A 24,013-nucleotide genomic window follows, 5' to 3' on the forward strand; every position below is an offset into this window, starting at 1 on the left:
TGTCTAAAATACGTAACGGATTTATTGTGATGGTGTAGGCTATATTACATGGATTTATTAGACTTTTTAAAATGTAGATGTTCCAATGGTCTGCATCAGTGTGGAAGCCAGGAGAGTCTAAAACGTGTTTATGTTAATTAACGGTCAATTACTTGACAATCACTGGCTGACAAAATGTCATGACAGTCACAGCCCTCAGTGAGACCAGATCTATAACTATATAAATAGATTTCAGGTCACATTTTATGGGATATGAGAAGGAACAGGAAGAAGTGAAACTAAGGTGTAAAAGTCATCTGGACCCCATCTCTGCACAGCACAAGTTACTTCAATCCGTTTCATCTTAGTCATGACGTCCAGATAGATACCTGTCCTGTCTTATACCCAAGTAACCATGTATCTGTGTCCAATCATCACATCACTGGGAAGTCCCAGGGCATATTTTCTATAGTTCAGTAATTTAGCAGATGCTCTTATCTAGAACATTTACATTTAAGTCATTTAGCAGACGCTCTTATCCAGAGCGACTTACAAATTGGTGCATTCACCTTATGATATCCAGTGGAACAACCACTTTACAATAGTGCATCTAAATCTTTTAAGGGGGGGGGGGGGGGGGTAGAAGGATTACTTTATCCTATCCTAGGTATTCCTTAAAGAGGTGGGGTTTCAGGTGTCTCCGGAACGACTTACATTCGTGCATTCATCTTAAAATAGCTACTGTAGGTGAGACAACACATCACAATTGGATGAAGTACATTTTTCCCTCAACAAAGTATTTATCAGCAAAGTCAGTGCTAGTAGGAAAAGACATAACGATGTTATGGAGGGCGAAGGGATGGGTAGCTTACTCTGGAGATGGTGGTGGAAGTGATCCGCCCTATACAGTTGTCTTGTTTAGTAGCACTCTCCACTGGACACTACTAGGAGAACCAACAAGTATTTTCTATTCAACTTCCACTGTCATCCAAGAAAGTCATAATATCTCTCATACAACCCGTTGGTTTGTCAATTCAAGCACCTTTGATAGGACTGTGAGGTAATGAGAGTATAGGGGACTCCTATATGGCTTCCCCTCCCAGACTTTACAACCACTATCATTCCATCTTTAGAGATCATCTTTTCATGTAGATCAATACAGCATACACCAACTAACATTCTCCTTCCATCTACCATATACTGTGTCTTGATCTGTTTTTTGGTGTTGGTGTATGACTACCACACCAAACACTATTGGGAAATCGTAGTGAAGCGTTGCGCAATAGGAGAGTCATATGGTGGGGAGCATTGTCCTCTAACAGCAAAGGCTGCTTGGTTACCCAACCAACTCAACAGCCAGGGGCTAAAATAGATGGATTGCACGTTCCCTCCTTCTCACTTGGAGCCAAACTCTTGCTGAAAGATGTCTCCTCAGCACTTTTCAAATTATTTCTGGTCCAGCAGTTTCCGGCTATCTTGTTAAATGTGCAGAAATGTATTAGGTGGCGATTATTTTGTGTTTTGACAGGCTGAACTCCAAATGAAAACAAAAATAATTAGGATCTTACACCGAGTATACAAAACATTAAGAACACCTGCTCTTTCCATGACAGACTGACCAGGTGAATCCAGGTGAAAGCTATGGTCCCTTGTCTAGGAGATACACAATCCGTGTCTCAAGGCTTAAGAATTTTTCTTTAGCCTGTCTCTGCCCCTTCATCTACACTGATTGAATTGGATTTAACAAGTGACATCAATAAGGGACCATAGCTTTCACCTGGATTCACCTAGTCAGTCTGTCATGGAAAGAGCAGGTGTTCTTAATGTTTTGTATACTCGGTGTAAGATCCTAATTCTTTTTGTTTTCATTTGGAGTTCAGCCTGTCAAAACACAAAATAATCGCCACCTAATACATTTCTGCACATTTAACAAGATAGCCGGAAACTGCTGGACCAGAAATAATTAGAAAAGTGCTGAGGAGACATCTTTCAGCAAGAGTTTGGCCATTCAGAGGGTGAATGGGCAAGACAAAATAGTGCCTTTGAAAGGGGTATGGTAGTAGGTGCCAGGTGCACCGGTTCGTGTCAAGAACTGCAATGGGGGGGTTGGTATACTCAGTGTATATTTAAGCAATAAGGCCCAAGGAGGTGTGGTATATAGCCAATATACCACGGCTAAGGGCTGTTCGTGGTATACTGGCCATATATCACAAACCCCCGAGGTGCCTTATTGCTATTATAAACTGGTTACAAACGTAATTAGAGCAGTAAAAATACATGTTTTGTCATACACGTGGTATACGGTCTGATATACCACGGCTGTCAGCCAATCAGCATTCAGGGCTCGAACCACCCATATTAAAATCACAAATGAAGGACAGTGGCAAACTGTATGGTTGTATCCAAACAAAGACTCTGTGGTGCTTTAGTTTTGTGATATCTGGTAACTGAAGATATAGGACATGTCCACCTGATTCTAATTATAATTCTTGGATCTTGAGTGTTTAATAAAACAACACGAAGTGGGGGTCAGGTCCGCATCCTACCACAATCATTTGACACACTGAGACTCATCAGGAGCTCACAGATATTTATTTATTTCACCTTTATTTAACCAGGTAGGCCAGTTGAAAACAAGTTCTCATTTACAACTGCGACCTGGCCAAGATAAAGCAAAGCAGTGCGACAAAAACAACAACACAGAGTTACACAAAGTCCAAGCCCCTAGGGCCCCTAGCTATGTCAGTCCCTGGCCTGGTCTCTAAAAGCGGGGAACAGGGGGACGTGATGAAACCAGCGGGACGACCGTTAGCCCTGTTTTCCCAGCCTAGGGATTGTGACAGAGAGGGACTATAATAGGCCTGGTGACCGTGGCACAGCAGGATGTCACAGCAAGGCTTCCTTCCTGCTGCCTGCAGACCAGTTGGTTGCGACAGGGGGGTCAGAGGCACCCCAACCCAACAACAACATCCCCTCCTCCCCAACCTCCAACCACCCTCATCATTATCATCATCATCATCATCTCTCCTTCTTATTTTCCTCTGAGAAGACAAGTGATTGACAGACTGAGTTATGCTCTGCTTGCGGGAGGTTTAAAAAAAATACTTAGTAGTCGCGTTACGGAGAATGTCTAACACTAGTGTCTGTCTCTTTCTGACTGACTGGCAGACAGGGTGTTTCTGTCCAGGTATGAAAAGCAGGGTAGGACATCCCACCCTGGAAGTTATCCTTACTGCGCTACACAGCGTGCTACAATACTAATGTAATGAGCAGTAATTAATGTGGACAGTGGACACAGAACAAACTCAACAGATGGTGCTGGTCATAGGTACCAGGGGAGTAGCTAGCTCTCTCTTATAGGAGCTCTAATAGTGGTGCGTGGCACAAAGGTTATGGCTAAAGTATGACTAAAGACCAGAGTTGAATAACTGAAACCGGGTTACTGAGATTTACTGCCCAAACCAACTCCCTTTTCCTGGAGTAAATAACTGAGAAACCGGTAGATTATAATAAATGATTTATACGAACAGCATGACGTGAAATGGAACTGTTACATTATATGTGATGTATAAATCTGGCTTCTCTATGGCCTTCTATTTGATATCTGCTGGACCAATCATCTCGCCATGGTAACTTTTTTCTTGTGACAGGTAGACCCTACATTTGCTGCAGCATTGCCTATGGTAGAGTAATATAGGGACTGAATACACATCTAATTTATACATCTCCATCTGGCTTTCGGGGGTCACCAATTTTTTTGTAAAGATTATTTTATTTATTTCTTGCAGCTGCAGGGTTTTAAAACAGCCTATCACTCAAATATCGTTGCTCTCTCACAGTCTCTCTCTCTCCATCAATTATATTCAAATTTCATTTAAAAATAGATAATCCATAAAAAAAATACACACACACACACACACACACACACACACACACACACACACACACACACACACACTACCAGTCAAAGGTTTGGACACACCTACTCATTCCATGTTTTTTCTTTATTTTTACTATTTTCTATATTGTAGAATAATAGTGAAGACATCAAAACTATGAAATACCACATATGCAATCATGTAGAAACCAAAAAAGTGTTAAATAAATCAAAATATATTTTATATGAGATTCTTCAAAATAGCCACCCTTTGCCTTGATGACAGCTTTGCACACTTTTGGCATTCTTTCAACCAGCTTCATGAGGTAGTCACCTGGAATGCATTTCAATTAACAGGTGTGCCTTGTTAAAAGTACATTTGTGCAATGTTTAATCCTTCTTAATGCGTTTGAGGTAATCAGTTGTGTTGTGACAAGGTAGGGTTGGTATACAGAAGCCCTATTTGGTAAAAGACCAAGTCCATGTTATGGCAAGAACAGCTCAAATAAGCAAAGAGAAACGACAATCCATCATTACAAGATCAGTCAATACGGAACATTTCAAGAACTTTGAAAGTTTCTTCAAGTGCAGTCGCAAAAACCATCAAGCGCTGTGATGAAACTGGCTCTCATGAGGACCACCACAGGAAAGGAAGACCCAGAGTTACCTCTGCTGCAGAGGATAAGTTCATTAGAGTTACCAGCCTCAGAAATTGCAGCCCAAATAAATGCTTCACAGAGTTCAAGTAACAGACACATCTCAACATCAACTGTTCAGAGGAGACGGTGTGAATCAGGCCTTCATGGTCAAATTGCTGCAAAGAAACCCTGACTAAAGGACACCAATAAGAAGAGACTTGCTTGGCCAAGAAACACGAGCAATGGACATTAGACTGGTGGAAATCTGTCCTTTTGTCAGATGAGTCCAAAATTGAGATTTTTGGTTCCAACCGCCATGTCTTTGTGAGACGCAGAATAGGTGAATGCTGTGGTAGCCATGCTGGTTAAGTGTGCCTTGAATTCTAAATAAATTACCGACAGTGTCACCATCAAAGTACCCCCACACCATCACACCACCTCCTCCATGCTCCATGGTCGGAGCCACACATGTGGAGATCATCCGTTCTGCAGCGATACGCCATCCCAACTGGTTTGTGATTAGTGGGACTATCGTTTGTTTTTCAACAGGACAATGACCCAACACACCTCCAGGCTGTGTAAGGGCTATTTGACCATGAAGGAGAGTGAGGGAGTGCTGCATCAGATGACCTGGCCTCCACAATCACCCGACCTCAACCCAATTGAGATGGTTTGGGATGAGTTGGACCGCAGAGTGAAGGAAAAGCAGCCAACAAGTGCTCAGCATATGTGGGAACTCCTTCAAGGCTTTTGGGAAAGCATTCCAGGTGAAGTCGGTTGAGAGACTGCCAAAAGTGAGAATGCCAAAATGCCAAAAATGCCAAAATCAAGGCAAAGGGTGGCTACTTTGATGAATCTAATATATATATATTTTTTAATTTGTTTAACACTTTTTTGGTTACTACATGATTCCATCTGTGTTATTTCATACTTTTGATGTCTTCACTATTATTCTACAATGTAGAAAATAGTAAAAATAAAGAAAAACCCTTGGATGAGTAGGTGTGTCCAAACTTTTGACTTTCAGGAAATAAATCCAATGCAGTACTAGCTTTATATTTAGAGAATGAATGATGGGTTTATGCATAAGCTTCTAACTTATAGCCTCTGTCTTTGGCGCAATATGTACCTCCGCTCCACTGGCCTCTCTCCTTAATAAAAAACGCTCCTTAGCTCTTGTTGTCCCAGAAAAAGCTTGCCAGACATTTTTGTTGTTGTTGCATTTGTTATATTTGAAGAGGGATGCAAGCTCTTGTTTGCTGAACGTTAAATACAGTAGCCAATAGAACTCACCGGGAGTTTAAAAGAAGAGAGAACAGGCAATGGTGGTAGGCTAAAGCAGTTATTTGTTCAGACCCATAACCATTCAATCTTCGTGAAGAAAAGTGAAAGCCATCTGGATCTGATTCTAGCCCAACATTATTCAAGCATGTCATTACAATGAAGATAAAGACAATGAAACGTATTTCATTTAACTCTTGAAAAAAATAAGGAATGAAGCAACAACAGAGAGAGAGAGAGAGAGAGAGAAAGAGGAGGCTAAAATGCACATCGCACAACATTAGGGGAACTATTATTAAAGGTATATATGCTAATTAAAGAAATTTATATTAGGGCTGTTATGGTGACCATATTACCACCACACAAGTGGTCACGAGTCATGACGGCAGTAAAATTACAGGTGACCGTTTAGTCATGGTAATTAGGCTTCTCCAAGCTCTGATGCTGCTGATGGTCATTAGTAGCCTACCTAACTGCCTGATTCTCAGCACTCTTTTGTCCCTCTAAATCACTCTGACATCAATGCAAATGTAATTGAAAATATAATCAAACACTTCATGAGAGCCCATGAGCTCATGTTGTGCAACATTTCTATAGGCTATGCAATTGCGTGAGAAAACAGAGTGATGGCCTCTATTAAAAAGAGGAGGATCCCATCAGCTTTCTATAGGCTAGGCCTACTATATTTATTTCTCAACTTTCCTAATATTAAGCACATTGCTTCTCTTTACAACATGAGTATAGCCTACAAAGCTGGCATGAAAATGAACCACAGGAAAAGCATCCTCCCTTCGCTATTTACGTGCATAGATGTATTTTTTCAATAATGGTCTATTCTAAATCAAATAAAATGTCACACATATATTATTTAGTATTTGAAAAGACAAAATTAAATCAAGAATAGTCTGATGGGTGACAATAGTAGCCTATCACTTGTGAATTATATATTATCACTTGATGCCCCGCTTAAGTCAAGAAACAGCGCATGCCTTTTTTTTTGTGACTTTATCAAATCGTAGTCGCACACCTCATGTAGCCTAGCCCATAGACCTATAGGTTTTGATAAGGTTTGTATCACAACTAAAGTGGCCAAATAACTTCTTAAAATTAAGCATATTAATCCGCTTTACAACGGGTGTAGAGCCAAACTGGCATACATACGAAGCGCGTGAGTTTCAAGTCTGGGGAAGGTCACCTTCACCATAGAAATGCACCTTAATAATAAAAGCATTACATGCATAATTGCAGTGGCGGTTCTAGTTTGTATGGCTCCCTCGGCGAACCCCCCCTTCAGCACCATTCTGCACTAACTGTCATTTTTTTTAATCAGACATTTGGAACAACACACCTTTTATTTCACCTTTACTTAACCAGGTAGGCTTGTTGAGAACAAGTTATCATTTACAACTGCGACCTGGCCAAGATAAAGCAAAGCAGTGCGACAAAAAACAACAACAACACAGAGTTACACGTGGGATAAACAAAAGTACAGTCAATAACACAATAGAAAAATATATATACATTGTGTGCAAATGGAGTAAGGAGGTAAGGCAATAAATAGGCCATAGTAGCGAAGTAATTACAATTTAGCAAATGAACACTGGAGTGATCGATGTGCAGATGAGGATGTACAAGTAGAAATACTGGTGTGCAAAAAAGCAACAAAAAAAAAGTTAATAAAACAATATGGGGATGAGGTAGGTAGTTGGGTGGGCTATTTACAGATGGGCTGTGTACAGTTGCAGCAATCGGTAAGCTGCTCAGATAGCTGATGCTTAACATTAGTGAAGGAGATATAAGTCTCCAACTTCAGCGATTTTTGCAATTCGTTCCAGTCATTGGCAGCAGAGAACTGTAAGAAAAGGCGGCTAAAGGAGATGTTGGCTTTGGGGATGACCAGTGAGATATACCTGCAGGAGCGCGTGCTATGGGTGGGTGTTGTTAAGGTGACCAGTGAGCTGAGATAAGGCAGAGATTTACCTAGCAAAGACTTATAGATGACCTGGAGCCAGTGGGTCTGGCGACGAATACGTAGCAAGGGCCAGCCGACAAGAGCATACAGGTCGCAGTGGTGGGTGGTATATGAGGCTTTGGTGACAAAACAGATGGCACTGTGATAGACTGCATCCAGTCTGCTGAGTAGAGTGTCGGAGGCTATTTTGGAAATGACATTGCCGAAGTCGAGGATCAGTAGAATAGTCAGTTTTACGAGGGTATGTTTGGCAGCATGAGTGAAGGAGGCTTTGTTGCGAAATAGGAAGCCGACTCTAGATGTAATTTTGGATAGGTGATGCTTAATATGAGTCTGGAAGGAGAGTTTACAGTCTAGCCAGACAGTTGAAGAGCATGCATTTGGTTTTACTAGCGTTTAAGAGCAGTTGGAGGCCACGGAAGGAGTGTTGTATGGCATTGAAGCTTGTTCGGAGGTTTGTTAACCTGTTGGGTCTAGGGGGCAGCATTTGCACGTCTGGATAAAAAAAATGTACCCGATTTAATCTGGTTACTAATCCTACCCAGTAACTAGAATATGCATATACTTATTATATATGGATAGAAAACACTCTAAAGTTTCTAAAACTGTTTGAATGGTGTCTGTGAGTATAACAGAACTCATTTGGCAGGCAAAACCCTGAGACATTTTCTGACAGGAAGTGGATACCTGATGTGTTGTATTGACTTTAAACCTATCCCATTGAAAAACACAGGGGTTTAGGAATATTTTGGCACTTCCTATTGCTTCCACTAGATGTCACCAGCCTTTACAAAGTGTTTTGAGTCTTCTGGAGGGAGATCTGACCGAACAAGAGCCATGGAACGATGATGTCCCATTAGACACCTGGCGCGCGAGTTCATGTTGGGTACCCTCGTTCCAATACGTTATAAAAGAGTATGCATTCGTCCACCTTGAATATTATTCGTGTTCTGGTTAAAAAAGGCCCTAATGATTTATGCTATACAACGTTTGACATGTTTGAACGAATGGAAATATATTTTTTCCCCTCGTTCATGACGAGAAGTCCGGCTGGCTTACATCATGTGCTAACGAGACGGAGATTTTTGGACATAAATGATGAGCTTTTTTGAACAAAACTACATTCGTTATGGACCTGTGATACCTGGAAGTGACATCTGATGAAGAGAATCAAAGGTAATGGATTATTTACATAGTATTTTCGATTTTAGATCTCCCCAACATGACGTCTAGTCTGTATCGCAACGCGTATTTTTCTGGGCGCAGTGCTCAGATTATTGCAAAGTGTGATTTCCCAGTAAGGTTATTTTTAAATCTGGCAAGTTGATTGCGTTCAAGAGATGTAAATCTATAATTCTTTAAATGACAATATAATATTTTACCAATGTTTTCTAATTTTAATTATTTAATTTGTGACGCTGACTTGACTGCCGGTTATTGGAGGGAAACGATTTCCTCAACATCAATGCCATAGTAAAATGCTGTTTTTGGATATAAATATGAACTTGATAGAACTAAAAATGCATGCATTGTCTAACATAATGTCCTAGGAGTGTCATCTGATGGAGATTGTAAAAGGTTAGTGCATCATTTTAGCTGGTTTTATGGTTTTGGTGACCCTGTCTTTGACTTGACAAAACATTACACACAACTCTTGTAAATGTACTGTCCTAACATACTCTAAATTTATGCTTTCGCCGTAAAACCTTTTTGAAATCGTAAAACGTGGTTAGATTAAGGAGATGTTTATCTTTCAAATGGTGTAAAATAGTTGTATTTTTGAAAAATTTGAATTTTGACATTTATTTGGATTCAAATTTGCCGCTCTTGAAATGCACCTGCTGTTGATGGAGTGCACCACGGGTGGCACGCTAGCGTCCCACCTAGCCCCAAGAGGTTAACACAGTGTCCAAAAAAGGGCCAGAAGTATACAGAATGGTGTCGTCTGCGTAGAGGTGAATCAAGGAATCACCCGCAGCATTGATATATACAGAGAAAAGAGTCGGCCCGACAATTGAACCCTGTGGTACCCCATAGAGACTGCCAGAGGTCCGGACAACAGGCCCTCTCCGATTTGACACACTGAACTCTATCAGAGAAGTAGTTGGTGAACCAGGCGAGGCAGTCATTTGAAAAACCGAGACTGTTCAGTCTGCTGATAAGAATACAGTGATTGACAGAGTCGAAAGCCTTGGCCAGGTCGATGAAGAAGGCTGCACAGTACTGTCTTTTATCGATGGCGATTATGATATTGTTTAGTACCTTGAGCGTGGCTGAGGTGCACCCGTGACCAGCTCGGAAACCGGATTGCACAGCGGAGAAGGTACGGTGGAATTTGAAATGGTCAGTGATCTGTTTGTTAACTTGTCTTTCGAAGACTTTAGAAAGGTAGGGCAGGATGGATATAGGTCTGTAACAGTTTGGGTCTAGAGTGTCACCCCCTTTGAAGAGGGGGAAGACCGCGGCAGCTTTCCAATCTTTAAGAATCTCGGATGATACGAAAGGGAGGTTGAACAGACTAGTAATAGGGGTTGCAACAATGGCAGCAGATACTTTTAGAAAGAGAGGGTCCAAAATGTCTAGCCAAGCTGATTTGTAAGAGTCCAGGTTTTGCAGCTCTTTCAGAACATCTGCTATCTGGATTTGGTTGAAGGAGAGGGGAGGGGAGGCTTGGGCAAGTAGCTGCGGGGGATCCGGAGCTGTTGGCCGGGGTTGGGGTAGCCAGGAGGAAAGCATGGCCAGCCGTAGAGAAATGCTTGTTGAAATTCTCGATTATCGTGGATTTATCGGTGACAGTGTTTCCTAGACTCAGTGCAGTGAGCAGCTGGGGGAGGTGCTCTTATTCTCCATGGACTTTACAGTGTCCCAAAACATTTTGGAGTTAGAGCTACAGGATGCAAATTTCTGTTTGAAAAAGCTAGCCTTTGCTTTCCTAACTGACTGTGTGTATTGGTTCCTGACTTCCCTGAAAAGTTGCATATATCGCAGGGACTATTCGATGCTAGTGCAGTACACCACAGGATGTTTTTGTGCTGGTTGAGGGATGTCAGGTCTGGAGTGAACCATGGGCTATATCTGTTCTTAGTTCTACATTTTGAAAGGGGCATGCTTATTGAAGATGGTGAGGAAATTACTTTTAACCTCTATGGGCTAGGTGGGACGCTTGCGTCCCACCTACTCAACAGCCAGTGTAATCCCGTGGCGCGTTATTCAAATACCTCACCATTTTAAAGACAAGACTCTCGTTAATCTAACCACACTGTCCGATTTCAAAAAGGCTTTACAACGAAAACAAAACATTAGATTATGTCAGCAGAGTACCCAGCCAGAAATAATCAGACACCCATTTTTCAAGCTAGCATATAATGTCACATAAACCCAAACCACAGCTAAATGTAGCACTAACCTTTGATGATCTTCATCAGATGACAACCCTAGGACATTATGTTATACAATACATGCATGTTTTGTTCAATCAAGTTCATATTTATATCAAAAACCAGCTTTTTACATTAGCATGTGACTAGCATGTGACTAGCATTCCCACCGAACACTGCCGGTGAATTTACTAAACTCCGTACGTCACAAAAAACATAACAATTATTTTAAGAATTATAGATACAGAACTCCTCTATGCACTCGATATGTCCGATTTTAAAAAAGCTTTTCGGTGAAAGCACATTTTGCAATGTTCTCAGTAGATAGCCCGGCATCACAGGGCTAGCTATTTAGACACCCAGCAAGTTTAGCACTCATCAAAGTCAGATTTACTATAAGAAAAATGTTATTACCTTTGTTGTCTTCGTCAGAATGCACTCCCAGGACTTCTACTTCAATAACAAATGTTGGTTTGGTCCAAAATAATCCATCGTTATATCCAAACAGCGGCGTTTTGTTCGTGCGTTCAAGACACTATCCTAAAGGGTAAATAAGGGTGGCGAGCATGGCGCAATTCGTGACAAAATAAATCTAAATATTCCATTACCGTACTTCGAAGCATGTCAACCGCTGTTTAAAAATCAATTTTGATGCCATTTTTCTCATAAAAAAGCGATAATATTCCGACCGGGAATCTGCGTTTAGGTAAACAGACAAAGGAAAAGAAAGGATTCGGTCGATGCGGGCACGCGCCTAAGCCCATAGTACTCTGAGTGGCCACTTGCCAAAAGCGATAAAGTGTTTCAGCCAGAGCCTGCCTCGATATCGTTCAGCTTTTTCCCGGGCTCTGAGAGCCTATGGAAGCCGTAGGAAGTGTCACGTTATTGCACAGATCCTGAGTCTTCAATAAAAAGAGCCAAGATGAAACACTACTTCTCAGACAGGCCACTTCCTGCTTGAAATCTTCTCAGGTTTTGGCCTGCCATATGAGTTCTGTTATACTCACAGACACCATTCAAACAGTTTTAGAAACTTTAGGGTGTTTTCTATCCAAAGCCAATAATTATATGCATATTCTAGTTACTGGGCAGGAGTAGTAACCAGATTAAATCGGGTACGTTTTTTATCCGGCTGTGTCAATACTGCCCCCTAGCCCTAACAGGTTAAAGAACAACCAGGCATCCTCTACTGACGGGATGAGATCAATATCCTTCCAGGATACTCGGGCCAGGTCGATTAGAAAAGGCCTGCTCGCAGAAGTGTTTTAGGGAGCGTTTGACAGTGATGAGGGGTGGTCGTTTGACCACGGACTCATTGTGGACGCAGGCAATGAGGTAGTGATCGCTGAGATCCTGGTTGAAAACAGCAGAGGTGTATTTGGAGGGCAAGTTGGTCAGGATAATATCTATGAGGGTGCCCATGTTTACGGATTTAGGGTTGTGCCTGGTGGGTTCCTAATTTGTGTGAGATTTAGGGCATCTAGCTTAGACTGTATGGCGGCCGGGGTGATAAGCATATCCCAGTTTAGGTCACCTAACAGAACGAACTCTGAAGATGGATGGGGGGCAATCAATTCACATATGGTGTCCAGGGCACAGCTGGGAGCTGAGGGGGGGTCTATAACAGGCAGCAATAGTGAGACTTATTTCTGGAGATATTCATTTTTAAAATTAGAAGCTCGAACTGTTTGGGCATAGACCTGGAAAGTATGACAGAACTTTGCAGGCTAACTCCTCCCCCTTTGGCAGTTCTATCTTGATGGAAAATGTTGTAGTTGGGGATGGAAATCTCGGAATTTTTGGTGGCCTTCCTAAGCCAGGATTCAGACACGGCAAGGACATCAGGGTTGGCGGAGTGTGCTAAAGCAGTGAGTAAAACAAACAAGGAGGTTTCTGATGTTAACATGCATGAAACCAAGGCTTTTACGGTTACAGAAGTCAACAAATGAAAGCGCCTGGGGACACACAGGGCCTGGGTTAACCTCTACATCCCCCGAGGAACAGAGGACGAGTAGGATGAGGGTACGGCTGAAGGCTATCAAAACTGGTCCTCTAGTGCGTTGGGGACAGAGAATAAAAGGAGCAGATTCCTGGGCGTGGTAGGATAGATTCAGGGCATGATGTACAGACAGGGGTATCGTAGGGTGTGGGTACAATGGAGGTAAACCTAGGGATTGAGTAACAATAAGAGAGGTTGCATCTCTGGAGGCACTAGTTATGCTAGGTGAGGTCGTCGCATGTTTGGGAGGTGGGGCAAAAGAGCTATCTGAGGCATGTTGAGTGGTACTAGGGGCTCTGCAGTAAAATAAAACAATGATAACTACCCTAAACAACAGTTTACAAGACATATGGACATTAGAGAGAGACATAAAGCGAGGCATAAAGCAATCACAGGTGTTGATTGGGAGAGTTAGCTAAGACAACAACGGGTAAGACAACAGCAGCTAATCAGCTAAGACAACCACAACAGGTAAAAAGGCGATAGCTACACACAGAGCCTGAGTTTGAGGCTGGGGCCGACAGATGAACAAAATGGAGTACCGTGATTAATGAACAGTCCAGCAGGCATCAGCTAAGTAGCCAAGTGATCACAGGATCCAGTGAACAGCAATAGATGAAACAGGGACGCCGTTAGGCAATCGTTACTGCGCTAGCAAGCTGGAGACACGGCATTCATAAAGTTAGCAGGCCGGGGCTAGCAGAAGCGTCTTCACCGACGTCCAGCAAAGGCCGGTTGAGGGCACATTGGACAGAATTACGTCGGTGGACCAGTCGTGATGGATCGGCAGGGCTCCGTGTCGACAAAGGGTCCAGGCCAATTGGCAAAAGAGGTATTGTAGCTGGAGTAATTCTGTTTGCTAGCCGGGAGATGCGCCTGGCTCGAGGCTAACTGGTGCTAGCTTCGGGACAAGGGCGTTAGCCATTATAGCCACTCGGTAGCAGCGAGGTAAATAAATAATCATAACATTTAAAACTATATAAATATAAAAATACATACAAAAATAAGACTCATAAATATCAAAAAGAAGTAATAAAGACAAATAGAAACAAAATTGTGTTGATTTGGCACTTGAGCATCAATACATAACCCATCCCCCAACACTGTCAACCAAGAGTCAAGACTAAACCAATTCACCTTGGTGGTGTGCATACTTGCTTTTATATTATTCTTAACGATTTCACCACAAACAAGAAACAAATGCTATAAATTGTCTGTGAAACTATATATTCACAGTATTATGAAGGAATTGTGGTTTATTTGGTAGCATTTCGTAGTGTGATTGACTTTACTAATTGCATTAGTACTGTACAAAGTTAGAGGTGCGCTATTTGATAAGATTCCCTCGCTCCCCCTACCTCAGGCTTCCAGTGGGGAGACCTGAGTTCAAACTACGCCCAACACCCTCCCCATCTCGTACTTCTGAGTGGGAGACCTTCCAAGGCAGTAGCCTGCCTAGCTCACAAACGAGAATCAGGGTGCCCAGTCCGACAATGTTAATTGATCCACAGTCCCAAATGGTGACATGATATCATTGACGTGACATGCAAATGAGCGATAGAAAACCGATCGCGCGGCCGGTGCCGCCCCCGGGAAGATGCAGCCCTGGGTGGCTGCCCATGTCGCCTATACCTAAATCCGCCACTGCATAATCGCATTTGCGGTCACTTTTGAGAATGGTGTTTTCCTGCTAATGGAAAATGCGCGCTTATAGCCTACTGCTGTGTGCGCATTGCTGCGCCTATAATGTGAAAAACTAGCCTAATAGTTTCTCAACATTTTAAGCAAAACATTCTGATCAGTTGCGTCAGGCACATTGCTTAAAACAGGTTTTTTTTTATGCTAGTGGTTGGATTCATTTGGGATCTATCACATCCCACAACTGTCCCAGACTATGTTTGGAATATTTATTTCTCACACAGAGTAGGTCAACTTTTGTACTATGGGGATAGTAGATTGACATAGGCTAGTGCTTTTGCTGTTCGTTAGGCCTACTCATCTTGTTGGCTGACGAAAAGCAAATGTGGACAGTTATTCCAATATCTTCAACATGCACCTGGGAATTGGATACGGACGTGCGCAGATGCATCCCAGATGTGTCCATCTTCACTTGTGACCTGTGAGAAAGACCGTCACAGAGCCATGTGAGTGAGAGGTGCTTCGGCAAGCAGAAGGGAATTATAATAATTATATTCAGCCCAAGGGCACAACGGCCACTGGCCGCAAAAGGCATGGATTTGAGGCATGGAGTTATTTGCTTGACAATCACCAGGTGACAAAATTTTCATGACAGCCACATCCCTAATAATAATAATAATAATGAATAATTACAAATTAAATCAAATTCGCTAGCCTATAATTGCAACTTTGTAGGCCACATGTCCTGCACCAGCAACATATGTTCTCTCCCAGCTTCATGGTTTGAACAAGGTGCGTAATTCTAGTCCATATAATACAATACAATACAGTAATACAGTCTACACTCAAAAAGATTACTGGCGCTTGTTTCATTTATTTAGCCAAGAGAGCATAGCTACATCTATCGGCTTATGTTTTTCTGTCCCGCATAATGTGCGGCTATGTATTGGATAACGACACAATCATTTGGGCTTAGGCTCATAAAATGTCTTTAATGCAGAGCTCATAAAATGTCTTTAATCAGGCTCAGGTAGCATCAGGCTTGAATTTTCATGCCGATCAAAGCTCTAATCTATTCCAGACATACTTGCCCAGTGTACAAAATATTGTTCTTTCTATGACATAGACTGACCAAATGAATCCAGGTTAGAGGTCGACCAACTATGATTTTTCAATACCGATATCTATTATTGGAGGTACAAAAAAAGCCGATACCGATTAATCGGCTGATTTTTATACATATATTTGTAATAAATGACAATTACAACAATACTGAATGTACAATGAACACTTTTATTTTAATTAATACATAAATAAATCTATTTAGTCTCATAAATAATGAAACGTGTTCAATTTGGTTTAAATAATGTAAAAACACAGTGTTGGAGAAGAAAGTAAAAGTGGAATATGTGCCATGTAAAAAAGCTAACATTTAAATTCCTTGCTCAGAACATGAGAACATATGAAAGCTGGTGGTGCCTTTTAACATGAGTCTTCAATATTCCCAGTTAAGAAGTTTTAGGTTGTAGTTATTATAGGAATTATAGTACTATTTCTCTCTATACCATTTGTATTTCATATACCTTTGACTATTGGCTGTTCTAATAGGCACTTTAGTATTGCCAGCCTAATCTCAGGGGTTGATAGACTTGAAGTGATAAACAGCGCTGTGCATCCCAACATTGCTAAGAGCTGCTGTTTGAATGAATGCTTACGAGCCAGCTGCTGCCTACCACCGCTCAGTCAGACTGCTCTATCAAATATCAAATCATATCATATACTTAATTATGATATGACAAACACACAAAAATACGAGCCTTTGGTCATTAATATGGTCAAATCCGGGAACTATCATTTCGAAAACAAAACGTTTATTCTTTCAGTGAAATACGCAACCGTTCCGTATTTTATCTAACGGGTTGTATCCCTAAGTCTAAATATTGCTGTTACATTGCACAAACTTCAATGTTATGTCATAATTATGTAAAATTCTGGTAAATTAATTACGGTCTTTGTTAGGAATAAATGGCCTTTCAACAGTTGGCAACGAGCCAGGCGGCCCAAACTGCTGCATATACCCTGACTCTGCTTGCACTGAACGCAAGAGAAGTGACACAATTTCCCTAGTTAATATTGCCTGCTAACATGAATTTATTTTAACTACATATGCAGGTTTAATACTTGTGTATGGATTTTAAGAATAGGCATTGATGTTTACGGTTAGGTACATTACTGCAACGATTGTGCTTTTTTCGCGAATGCGCTTTTGTTAAATCAAGTTGAAGTAGGCTGTGATTCGATGAGAAATTAACAGGCACCGCTTTGATTATATGCAATGCAGAACAAGCTAGTTAACCTGGTAATATCATCAACCATGTGTAGTTAACTAGTGATGATGTGAAGATTGATTGTTTTTTTATAAGATAAGTTTAATGCTAGCTAGCACCTTACCATGGCTCCTTGCAGCCACAAGGTCCTTTTGATGCTGCACTCGCGTAACAGGTGGTCAGCCTGCCACGCAGTCTCCTCATGGATTGCAGTGTAATCGGCCATAATAAGCTGTTTACCGATTGTTATGAAAACTTGAAATCGGCCCTAATTAAATCGGCCATGACCTCTAATCCTGGTGAAAGCTATCATCACTTAATGATATCACTTGTTAAATCCACTTCAATCAGTGTACAAGAAGGGGAAGAGACAGGTGGAAAAATGATTTTTAAGCCTTGTGACAATTGAGACATGGATTGTGTATGTGTGCCATTCATTGGGTGAATGGGCAAGACAAAATATTTAAGTGCCTTTGAACAGGGTATGGTAGTAGATGTCAGGTGCACCAGTTTGAGTATCAAGAACTGCAACACTGCTGGATTTTTTTCACGCTCAACAATATTCTGTGTATATCAAGAATGGTCCACTACCCAAAGGACATCCAGTTAACTGTGGGAAAGCATTGGAGTCAACATGTGCCAGCATTCCTGTGGAATGCTTTCGACACCTTGTAGAGTCCATGCTCCGATGAATTGAGGCTGTTCTGAGGGCAAAAGGGGGAGCAAGTCAATATTAGGAAGGTGTTCCTAATGTTTGGTACACTCAGTGTATATGTTTTACATGCTTTGGAATGACACTTCCGGTTTTGGAGGGAAATATCAGGTGCCCGAGAGAAAAGTGATTTATTCTCGGGATGGAACATTTTTTAAATACCGGGAAAATATTCATCTAAAGACTGAATGTGAAAGTGATAATGGCATGGGTGGAAGGAGGGACACCCACACAGAGCAGAGCAGAGCTGAGGAGAACGCTCTCAGTGCTACAGGGACTCTACCCTCAGCTGTCAAGTCACTTGGAGAGACATCACAGGGTTACCATGTGATGCTAGGGCGACTCTGACACTACTTTTATTTTCAAATAACCACAATGTGTAATCAAGTGACATGAAAGACATGCCTCCAATGACTACAACAACACTAGAGTCGGAGTCCCTTACTACTGAAATGATTCTCGTGTGTTTCAGCATTTGTACTATTATTTTCATGGGTTGGAACCGGTTCAGGGAACAGAACCGAAAACCGGAAAATAATGGCATTTTTCAAGGAACAGAAATGGAACCGGGAATGAAAGTGATCCATACTGTTCTGGAACAGAACCTTTATTTTAAAAGCAAGGACACCCTTTAATAACGTTATTTTACGTTCCAGGCATTTTCTTTTCTTCGGTTCCAACCTGATTAGTTTTTATTTTCAACTGTTACATTTCTGCAACTTGTTTTATGACATTTTCAGTATTTATACTAAATGGTAGTATGCCAATGGCGACCCACCAAACATGAGAGCAGCTTTGAGACAGAGAAGTAAATGTTTTTGTCTGCTGCTATAATGACAGAGGGGGACTTGATAACACACGTGAAGCAGCAGCAGTCTATCTAGCTCATTTCACACAGTGGTGATGGGGTCTATATAAAACTACAGCCATTTAAAATACTGCACCATCTCCACACTCTTTCCTGGTCTGATAGCCAAGCCAGACAAGTCAAACTGAGATGTCTTTCTCTCAGAGTCCTTTAGACTTTCAGGTCTTATTATTATTGATCCCTGACTTGATACTGTAGGTACCTTGTTAATCTACATTTCATTTACATTTCAGTCATTTAGCAGACGCTCTTATCCAGAGCGACTTACAGTAGTCTGTATCTCTACCTGATACATATTGTATGAACCTTTAAAAGACTTCCAGGCTTATTTCAGTTGTTTCAACGACAAAGTGACTAATCTACTCTTCCTGCCTGCGTGACACCCTGGAGTCACAAACTGAAGATTTATGTTCAACTGATGTTGTTGAAACAATATGACACATGAGTCATGTCTTGTTCACAGGAAGAAAAGAGGGACCTCTGACGATGGTACACAGTGGAGTGGCTTGTGTTGGTGGATTTCTTTGACAATGAATGGCGTGTGTGTGTGTGTGGGGGGGGGGGGGGTAACTCACAGGTTCTGGCTAGACGCATCAGCTGCGTGGATACACAGGTAGGTCATGTCCTGTGAGAGGTAAACAAAAAGGAGTACAAACACAAAGGTCAGTTTTGTTCTGCACACAACACATACCATCTACATGGATTCACAGTACTGTTTATCAGCTGTATATCATTCACTTTCCGACAATTAGCATAGTAATTAGTAGGTAAGGTGTGTGGTCATCAACTGCACATTGTTGTTGGATGAGTCAAGTAAATGCACACACATACTCAACTGAGTACTATAAATGGACCCCATAGGTCAAATAAAACAAATATTTGATGCTTCAAGTAGAGTGAGGTGCTTTAATGAACAGTTTAAGCTTTGTCTAAAGCAGCGGTCCCCAACCTTTTTCTGCCACGGACAGGTTTAATGTCAGACAATATTTTCACGGACCGGCCTTTAAGGTGTGGCGGATAAATACACCAAATAATATGATACGACCGGCATAAAAACGGTGGTATTTTTTAAATATAATAATAAACGTGAATCCACTGTGTACTCGTATGCACCTTTATTAGCAGCGTCCTCGTAACATCGCACTAACAACATAACATGAGTAACATCCTCTCTGCCCCTAACGCTCTCTGGTCGCTATGGTAACGTTTAAACATGCCTTAAAAATAAGATACAACACAAAAACAAATATAAAGTGCATGAAAAATACAACTCATCATAACGCTAAATCAGTGGGAGCCCTGAGCTTGTTTCTCTGCAACGAGACGGTCCCATCTAGGGGTAATGGGAGACAATGCCACCCGAAGTGTGTTGCTAATGTCCAGTCTACTCCGTCATTTTGTTTTGGTTGCTGTCACTGCAGAAAATCCCGCTTCACACAAATAGGATGTCGGAAATGGCAACAGGGTTTTCAGTGCTGTTGTGGCGATCTCAGGGTATTATGCCATGACTTTAATCCAGAACACCAGCAGAGTCTCGAACATACTTTTAAGGCCGCCGTCATTTGCGATCTCCAGCAGTTGATCTTCTTCTTGCATAGACATGCTGGATTCACCTGGTTTGTTGACAAATGGGTCGCGGATCCATTCCTTGGCAGTTCGTGGGTCTTTTGTGGTTGGGAAGTAGCGCTCAAACTCTTTTAAAAGCAAAGACAGGTGATCGTGCACCAGCTGGGACAATGAAGGCTCGGGCTCAGTCTCTTCCAAAATCCCCGCGAATGTTTGAAACATGTCAAATATACCTCTGTTCACGCGCCGTCCCCACAAACCCAGTTTGGCTTTAAATGCAGCTACTTTATCTGCTAACTTGAAGACAGTTGTCATTTTCCCCTGAAGTGACCGATGAGTTCATTGAGCAGGTTGAATATGTGGCACAAGTAAGCGAGTTTTGCGACCCATTCCTCGTCACTGAAATGTGCTGCCAGCGGTGACTTTTTTTCTGAGAGAAATCTCTGCAGCGGCTCTCGTAATTCAAACACTCTGGCCAGATATCTCCCTCGGGATAACCATGTTATTTCTGTGTATAAGAGAAGGTGTCTGTGCTCCGCGTTCATTTTTCAAAATAAAACATTGTTCAGACTCAGATAATAAATAAAACGGAAATAATGTAAGTTATTTATTCTTTCTCTGCGGCCCGGTACCAAATGACCCACGGACCGGTACCGGTCCGCGGCCCGGGGACCGCTGGTCTAAAGTTCTACAGCCCAATGTCACTGGTATGTATTAAACTGAGACACCACTACCCCCAGCTGGCTTCAACTGTGTACTACAAAATCTATGTTTTCCACTTCTACAAAATGATGTCATACTGTACAGATTTCATTACACTACACAATTTCCATGAATCAAATCCAAGGAACTGAATACTGACCCAAAATGTTATTAGACGTCTCCCTAGAATTTGAGACAAAATCCCATATTCACTGACTGAGTATGAGGAAGTTAAAAATCATTTCAATGTTTAAGTCTGACTCATGTAAGACTTGTTATTCAAGGTTATAGTCAATGATCATGAAATCCCATTTTCAGTTCTTGACCAACTAAACCAGAATGAAGCCTACTCAAGACACAATAATTTATTCAGTCTGTCTGTGAAACTGGCCTTGTGTCCTCTATGGCCGCCTGCCCCACTCACCTCCAGCACGGGTTTAGCATTGTTGTACACAGACAGGATGTGGGTGATGTTGTTCTGGGACAAACTTTCTCTGTTCTCAGAGTCTGGGAAAAGACAAAGGGAGGGAGAAAATGTCTATCAGTGATTCTTCTCAGTGAATTTCTATGAGACCCTCAGTAGACAAAGCAATGCCATAATAAGAGAGGAAATGCATCATTTGAAGTGTTTAAGACCCAGGAGTGGCTTGCCCAGAAGCAGCATCTGTGACTGTGTAGCTGTAATTTGGGTAGCAATCATTTGGCCTTGTCACTTAAAGCTATTTTCACTGTGTGAGCAGTACTTGGACCATCTTGTGAAGCCATCATCAGTATGGCTAAAATTATAGCAGGGTAGATGTCACATTAAGCTGGTAGGGCAGAAACCCCCTTGGCTGAGGAGCAGAAATATTGCCCAATATTGTACATGATGTATGTGTTTGCCTTAAACATTTTGTGACTTTTCTTTTGATTAATCCCCAACATTACCAGAGGGAGTAAATATGCCATATTCTACTGATGGATACAGTATGATGCATGCAGCAACCTTAATTCAGGCCATGCCTTAGTTCATTGAGCCAAAAAGTTATTAGACGTCTTTCTAGAATTTGAGACAAAATCCCATATTCACTGACTGAGTATGAGGAAGTTAAAATTCATTTCAATGTTTAAGTCTGACTCATGTAAGACATGTTATTCAAGGTTATAGTCAATGATCATGAAATCCCATAGCCATAACCTGTGAGTTACACACCCCCCCCCCCCCCCCCCACACACACACACCATTCATTGTCAAACAAATCCACCAACACAAGCCACTCCACTGTGTACCATCTTCTACTCTATTTTGATCTATACATAACTATAGTCCACTCACTAGATATTCTTGTTATCTCTCCCTTGTAGCATTTGACCATACCTGCAGGTAACGTATCAACAACATAAGGACAGAGAACGTAAAGCTCACGTGCATCAATAACAGAAGAAAATGCCTGAGTCTCTTTGAAAGCTGCCCTGGATTCAAGCAAGCTGCTGCTGAGTGTTGTCTCTTGGGTGGGATGCCTGACTGTGCAACATATAAAACAACTGAATGGATTTCAACAGAATCTTGTTCTCACCTCTGATATTTCCCAGGTAGAGCCCATCAACAACCTGCAAATAGGAAAACAAAGAGACATTTCACTAGTTAGATATTCACAATTTGAGCATGGCCTTAACCTTAGCGATGCCCCTCATCTATGGTCGTAGACGTATTCAGGTGTCCAGTTTGGTCAAACAGTATTTTCCCAATTGAAAAAACAAACAGGAACCGTTCTCATAGCTAAGTCAAGCCTTATAGGGCATGTAATACATAGTATTGCCTGACATGACTGGGAGTGAGGAGCACTGAACCAACTCTGATGGTTAAGGCCATGTTGACACAAAGCTGTGTAATAAAGCTGTAGCGATCCGATCATGATCTCATCTAGACATTACAAGACTCCTGCATTATTTAAGACTTCAAAATAAAAAGTATATGCCTGCCTATGATGTTGTGTCCTCTGAAATTCAGATAAGCTTAGAGCTTCAGTCAGGGTGGAATTACAGTGGATTCCAGAGGTGCTTCTGGACACTCCCATCACTGTTAACGGGACACTAAGAAGTGTAATATATACAGTACCAGTCAAAAGTGGACACACCCACTCATTCCAGGGTTTTTCTTTATTTTTACTCTTTTCTACATTGTAGAATAATAGTGAAGACAAAAACTATGTAACAACAGATTCTTCAAAGTAGCCACCCTTTGCACACTCTTGGCATTCTCTCAACCGACTTCACCTGGAATGCTTTTCCAACAGTCTTGAAGGAGTTCCCACATATGCTGAGCACTTGTTGGCTGCTTTTCCTTCACTCTGAGGTCCAACTCATCCCGAAACCATCTCAATTGGGATGAGGTTGGGTGATTGTGGAGGCCAGGTCATCTGATGCAGCACTCCATCACTCTCCTTCTTGGTCAAATAGCCCTTACGCAGCCTGGAGGTGTGTTGGGTCATTGTCCTGTTGAAAAACAAACGATAGTCCCACTGAGCGCAAACCAGATGGGATGGCGTATCGCTGCAGAATACTGGGATAGCTATGCTGGTTAAGTGTGCCTTGAATTCTAAATAAATCACCACAATGACACCAGCAAAGCAATCCCACACCATCATACCTCCTCCTCCATGCTTCATGGTGGCAACCACACATGCAGAGATGATCCGTTCACCTACTCTGTCTCACAAAGACACAGCGGTTGGAACGAAAAATCTCATATTTGGACTCATCAGACCAAAGGAAAAGATTTCCACTGGTCTAATGTCCATTGCTCGTGTTTCTTGGCCAAGCAAGTCTCTTCTTCTTATTGGTGTCCTTTAGTAGTGGTTTCTTTACAGCAATTTGACCATGATGGCCTGATTCACGCAGTCTCCTCTGAACAGTGGATGTTGAGATGTGTCTGTTACTTGAACTCTGTGAAGCATTTATTTGGGCTGCAACTCTAATGAACTTATCCTCTGCAGCAGAGGTAACTCTGGGTCTTCCTTTCCTGTGGTGGTCCTCATGAGGGCCAGTTTCATCACAGGGCTTGATAGTTTTGGCGACTGCACTTGAAGAAACTTTCA

At 41.8% G+C, this 24,013-nt stretch overlaps 1 protein-coding gene across 3 annotated transcripts in view; it reads right to left on the minus strand.

Moving 5' to 3' along the window:
• Positions 1-24,013, minus strand: part of LOC106562285 (dual specificity protein phosphatase 22-A) — a 36,549-nt gene that overhangs the window by 11,362 nt on the left and 1,174 nt on the right. For 2 of the 3 annotated variants that reach the window (XM_045689185.2, XM_014127062.3), the window contains exons 2-4: positions 22,493-22,526; positions 21,361-21,443; positions 19,244-19,293 (exon numbers count right to left, since the gene is read on the minus strand). In XM_045689185.2, the coding sequence (XP_045545141.1) occupies positions 19,244-19,293; positions 21,361-21,443; positions 22,493-22,526 (167 nt within the window). Of the gene's footprint in view, positions 1-19,243; positions 19,294-21,360; positions 21,444-22,492; positions 22,527-23,192; positions 23,412-24,013 lie in introns of all 3 variants that reach the window. The other variant, XM_082957816.1, reaches the window with a different exon arrangement.

Source organism: Salmo salar, chromosome 11 (genome assembly GCF_965601325.2).
Source record: "Salmo salar chromosome 11, fSalSal1, whole genome shotgun sequence".
NCBI classification, from domain to species: Eukaryota; Metazoa; Chordata; class Actinopteri; order Salmoniformes; family Salmonidae; genus Salmo; species Salmo salar.